This window comes from Monopterus albus, unplaced genomic scaffold, assembly GCF_001952655.1.
Source record: "Monopterus albus unplaced genomic scaffold, M_albus_1.0 scaffold126.1, whole genome shotgun sequence".
NCBI classification, from domain to species: domain Eukaryota; kingdom Metazoa; phylum Chordata; class Actinopteri; order Synbranchiformes; family Synbranchidae; genus Monopterus; species Monopterus albus.
The window spans coordinates 2,866,511-2,872,211 of NW_018128006.1; the positions used below are offsets into that span (position 1 = coordinate 2,866,511).

General features: G+C 37.5%; 1 protein-coding gene across 3 annotated transcripts in view; it reads right to left on the reverse strand.

Annotated features, from left to right (window-relative positions):
- Nucleotides 1-849: 849 nt before the first annotated feature.
- The window catches only part of LOC109967164 (guanine nucleotide-binding protein G(I)/G(S)/G(T) subunit beta-1), a 42,504-nt gene continuing 37,652 nt past the window's right edge, over nucleotides 850-5,701 (reverse strand). For all 3 annotated transcript variants that reach the window (XM_020612537.1, XM_020612533.1, XM_020612538.1), the window contains 3 exons: nucleotides 5,216-5,432; nucleotides 3,463-3,578; nucleotides 850-2,087 (listed from right to left, as the gene is read on the reverse strand). In XM_020612537.1, the coding sequence (XP_020468193.1) occupies nucleotides 3,472-3,578; nucleotides 5,216-5,432 (324 nt within the window). In that variant the 3' untranslated portion in view covers nucleotides 850-2,087; nucleotides 3,463-3,471. The remainder of the gene's footprint in view (nucleotides 2,088-3,462; nucleotides 3,579-5,215; nucleotides 5,433-5,701) is intronic.

Genomic DNA, 5,701 nt, shown 5'->3' on the forward strand with positions numbered 1-5,701 from the left:
CTCAAACTGCTTTTTTTTATTACATTTTAAATAACAGTACATTTTAATATAGTTTCTATCTTGCATCCAGCTTTCGGTTGTACACTGACTGACTTTAAAATTAAATACAAAAGGTGAAAAGGGAACAGTGGGGGTGCAGAGCTCTACAGTTATTTGATGGAGAAAGAGAGAAAAGGAAAGGGGATGTAATTAATTTTTAATATTTTTATTTTATTTTTGCCAACTCCAGGCCTAACACACAATTACAGCACATTTTTAGTACAGAATGTCGCAGAGAAAAAAGAATGGAATTTTTTTTAACTACTGCTAAAGAAAGAGCGTCTGTTTACAAGGAGAAGAGAACAACAGAAAATGATTCTGCCATTCAGATGCTGCAAGATTTTTTTTTTCATTTTTATTAAAGGAGAAAAAAAAACCTGTTATAAAATGTATTTCTCTGTAAATGGAATTTTGTTTGCTACAGAAGGAATGAAAAATTTATGTTCCATTTGAGTGTATATGTTTAGGTGAATGAATGTATGCAAGTATGTATGCGTGTACAATTTAAACATTTGTTACTTCTTAATTCGTGGAATCCCTCCCAGCTATGGACCAAGTAACCGTTCGTTATGCAGGGCTTTGCTTCTCAAGTGCATAGCTTTGATATTTTAAGTTGAATCATGTATGCACAGAGTAGCCAAAATCAGAAGGGAAAAAAAGAAAAATATAAATATCATTGTACTGATATATTCAACAGGTTATTTTCAAAAAGAAAAACATCAAAGGACTTAATTCCATATGCACCTTTTTAAGCAATTCTACAGCATGCGATTCTAACAGATAACCCACCCATGGCAGACAACCAAAATCTTTTTTTTTCCATTTTTAACTTAAAAAGTTTCAATATCATTATTTTCAAACATTGATTTATACAACATGTCATTCACAGAGTAGTAACTGCATTTCCAAGCACGGAATGGGCACCTCTGTTAAAAGAGAAACGTCCGGATTGCAACCGGGCTAAAGTGGAGGTTCTCCCTACCCGACCAAATCACATGACCGGTTCCCAACCACGGGCAACAAAAACCAGGGAAAACAAAACTAAATTAAAGGAGAATGAAATGAAATGATGAGGTGGGTGGATTATGTTCCGATGGGTTAATTGTCATTTAATTATTCTACACTGTCAGCAGACAAAAAGGTGTAAGAATGATTAAAATGGGCTTTTTTTGTTTGTTTTTCAATTTAAAAACAAGCATTCATTATCATAAACAGCATGTGCTTGGTTAGTTAACTTTTTCTTTAGACATTATTCTATATATGCAAAGTTTAATTTTGTGCAAACAAAGATTTGTGTACTACACTGGAAAAAAGAAAGTAAAGGTATCTTGGGACTAAATATACAGTAGGGCCAGAAGTGGCTTGAGGACTCCCTGTTGAAGTTGAATTCTTTGCTCTCCAGTTGGATATACCTGGATTTAAACTGACATGATCTGGAGGTTCTTTTAGTTTTCAACTTAAAAACATTCTCTAAAATGTGTAAAGACTAGAAAATAAAACAAAGCTTTGATCCTCATTTTAAACATTAACTGACAGTTCACTGCCCCTCTCAAACAAAAAAAACAAACAAAACAAAACAAAACAAAAAAAACTATAAAAACGACAAAGAAACAAGAATCATTATGGCCAAAAAGCTATTAAGAGTTAGATTACTGTCCTGTAATAACCTTATTCATTGAGCCCTGTGTGTGAGGATGCAGGACACATTAGCTTGGTGGTGGTGGCAGCACTGGCGGGGTGTTTGTATTTTCACTTACTATAATACCAGACCATGGACATGGGAAGGTTGCACAATTTTCCCCTCCGTTCCATTTTGAAACAACTGAATTCCTCAAGCTGTATTTTTTCTTTTTATTGTAGCTGAATGAGTGACAGACAATTGTGCTCTTTTAAATGAGAAGGAAAGAAAGAAAATTCTTGCCCTTGATAGTTTTTTGGGGTGTTTGGAGTCAGTGTCATGGTGTTTTTGAAAAGATTGGATATGCAATAAAATTGAACATGGTGATGTTGGAATGGTCTTCCACTCAACTTAGGAGTCCGGATGCCATCTGGAAACAAACAAAAAAGAAACAGTTTACTGCTATTATTCTGTAAAATCACTCACTTGCCAGAGAACTGTGAAATTGATACCTCGAGCACTGATCATACGTTCAACTTTGTTCAAGTTTAGAGATGCACTGATCAATCGGCCAAGATTGGAAACGGCCAGTTTTCAGCGTGATCGGCCTTAACCGGTGACCAGCCACTCAATCTGAGATTTCCAATTCTGTGCCGATGACATTTTGAAGCATAACAGTTCACGTCACACACACAGTGGCACAGACCGAGAGAGTAGTGTGTGCAAAGCGTAGCATCTCGTGTGCTCCTGCTGGTCTGTGCCAGTGTGTGTTCACTTGCGCACTGGAAGCTCTTGGTGTACAAACTGCACACAGAGGAGCCTACAGAAACACCTTGGAGAAGGGAAAACTACATCCACATCTCCAACAAATAGTACACAATGAAGGAATCACTGGTACACATGAAAGGTGTCTCTGTATTTTTATCCTGCCCACTGGCATACATGAAAGGGTCAGAATATTAGGATCACTTCTGAATATAATGTAGTCCAGTACACCACCACCTTTAACTATGACCTCAATAATGAACATACAATTGAATTTACACATTTATGACAATTTGAGCTTCATAAACACAAATGTTAATGCAGAAGTGTTGCATTGAAGTGCATACAGATGTACAGGTGGTCATAATGTGATGCCTGATCAGTGTATATGCACAGTGTATCTAACCTGTGATAAAACAGCAAATACAAACTACAGACACTTCAAAAAGAACTGTGTGCTCAGTAGGACTGATGTAACAGACCTGCTGCACCTGTTTATATTTGGAGAAGTACAAATACTGCACTGAGTGAGAGAAAGATGAAAAATGTAAAGCTAATGTTTTATTTTTATTAAAAAATATTTTTCATTAAAGAAAAGTTACAAAATGTCTTTATACTGTCAATTACATTTCACAGAAAGAACATCGAAATCGGCAGGTCAGTCTTAAAAAAATATTGGAATTGGCCAAGAAAATTGCAATTGGTGCATCTTTATTCAAGCTCGATTAGCACTTAAAAATCCATTGTAGATAGAAATAATCACATTTATTTTACTTTTGTTGGAGGTATAAAATCTCAAGCACAGTGTCAATATCATGTCACTAAGATTTCATGTGGGTGGGTGGTTGGAGGGGAAGCTATGAGAACAAGAGAAGGCAGATCAGGCAGAAACTATCACTGCACGAGAAAAAAAAAAAATCGTGAAATTTACCACAGGGGCCTCCCACTATATGTGGTTGATGTGACATAATGCTTGATCACTTAGTTTTGTATGTTGTACCTTCGTTTCCAGACTGTGTCCCTCTCAGTCCATCACTCACCTTCAGATTCTAGTTCCAGATCTTAAGGAAGCTGTCCCAGGACCCTGTTGCCACTGCCATACCATCGTCGGTCACACCCAAGCAGCTCACCCGGTTATCATGACCAGCCAGGACCCCTACAGAGACAGCAGAGGCTGAGACACAGCAACAAACCTGCTCTGTGTGATGGATGCCAACTGCTAGGTTACCCTGGACCATGAACATCAAATTACAGGATATCAGCCAGTATAATAAGTGACAAAATAGAAGTTAAGACCTGGGCTGATTTCTAAAAGGCGAAGCATAGGAGCTAAGTATAAAACAAACTAATTAATTAAATAAGACAAGGTGAATATGGGGTCCTCACAGCCTGCCTGGCTGATATATTTTAGTTCAAATCAGATAAGACTAGCTGAGATTTTAGATGATTCATTTAAGGTGAATACTGACCCAATATATTAAAGATGCACCCACCAGTGGATCTAATACATGTATATATATATGTGTGTGTGTGTGTGTGTACTTGAAATAGTCTGCTCAGATGTGGGCCTCCTCTGATCACTATCCCACTATGCAGTCAATAGCTATAAAGTATTCATGCCTCCACAGGGGCTTTTCACTGCTGGAGCAGGTGATGCACGCTGCTCTCCCAGATGTGTATCATTGCATTTCATACTCTGTCCTGTTTTGCCTTCAACAGCTTTAACATCAATCAAATTTCTACCATCAAATCCAAACTCCAGATAAGTTGCTTCCTGTTCAATGGTTTGCTAAAAACAGGGAGTGTACAAACCTCACCTAGTATCAGTGTGATATGCTCAGCACCATCTGTAGGCACTTAAGATGTCAAAGAGCTAATTCATTAAGTATTTATATAAAACCAAAAATGCTTATTCTACATATCCAAAATCATACAACCATCTCCATATGTAAAGGCAATGCAAGCAGTGTTTATAGGGTTGTGTGCGTGTGCCCTTAAAAAAATTCCACAATGGAACAAAAAAAAAAGCAACTTTGTGCTAACAATCCCACAGATGTGAAAATTACCACTGAGCGTCTCTACAACTTTGAGTGATGATACAACATGATTGTGATTACCCTAAATCTGAATTTACTGGTTCCTATTGAGTGTACTACTGAGTTCTCTGGTCACATCATGACAAAATCCAGGTAAAGGCATTGTATGACTTGAAATGTGCATATAAGAACAAACTAACCCAAATATTCTACAATAACATATCACACTGATGATCAATGACATTAGGACACACTATAGGATTCATATCTTTAACCTGTGGTAAAGAGTTCTGAGGATTTTTGATCTAACAGAGTGAATAAAGAACCATCTTTAAGTATTAGTTTAACAATTATTAAAAATGAGCTACTGATCTGTCATGTCAGTGACAAGAACATGTCCAAGTTGCAGCATTAATCTCACCATAATTTTCAGGTGTCCTTTTGATGGAATTCATGACAGGTCCACAGCAAACTAATTTGCTAGCTTTAAAATCTTTATCACCCTCCAACAAAGCAAATACCTTTGAGGAGCAGGGCTGAACTTTTTAAATAAGAGAAACTACGGTGAAAGGAGACTAAAAGCTGGATCAAGTTCTGGACAGCGACTCCTAACACCTCTACTCTGCATTTTTGACTGGAGCTGTCGCTGAACCTTTAAGTTTACTCTTGGTACCCTTGAAATTCCATATACATTTTGGTTTGGATAACCATCAGTGCAGCATCTAGCTCAACTCTTTTGTCCTGTAGAGGGGCTTACCTGCACGGTCAGCCTTCAAAGTGTCCCAGACATTGCAGTTGAAATCGTCGTAGCCAGCCAACAGTAGGCGGCCACTCTTGGAGAATGCTACGGAGGTAATACCGCAGATGATGTTGTCATGTGAGTAAACCATCAGCTCCTGGTCAGCACGCAGGTCAAACAGCCGGCACGTTGCATCATCTGAGCCCGTGGCAAAGGCGTTGCCATTGGGGAAGAACTGCATCAAAGGTGAAGGCAGATTTGTCAGTCCTCAGTAATATATTTTTACAAAGGTCCTTTAATTTAAAATGATTTTCGCAAATTATACATGCGACTTTATTTAGTCATCATAACTACATTTGTTTTTCTGTTCTATTGGACACTTGAAAATGTTAAGTATGTGGTACCAAATGAGTTAGTAATGTAGTAATTTCTGAAACAACAAGTGTATGGATTACTATTTTAGTGAGAATCATCAAGAATGCACAACTATGAATTCCTTTATTG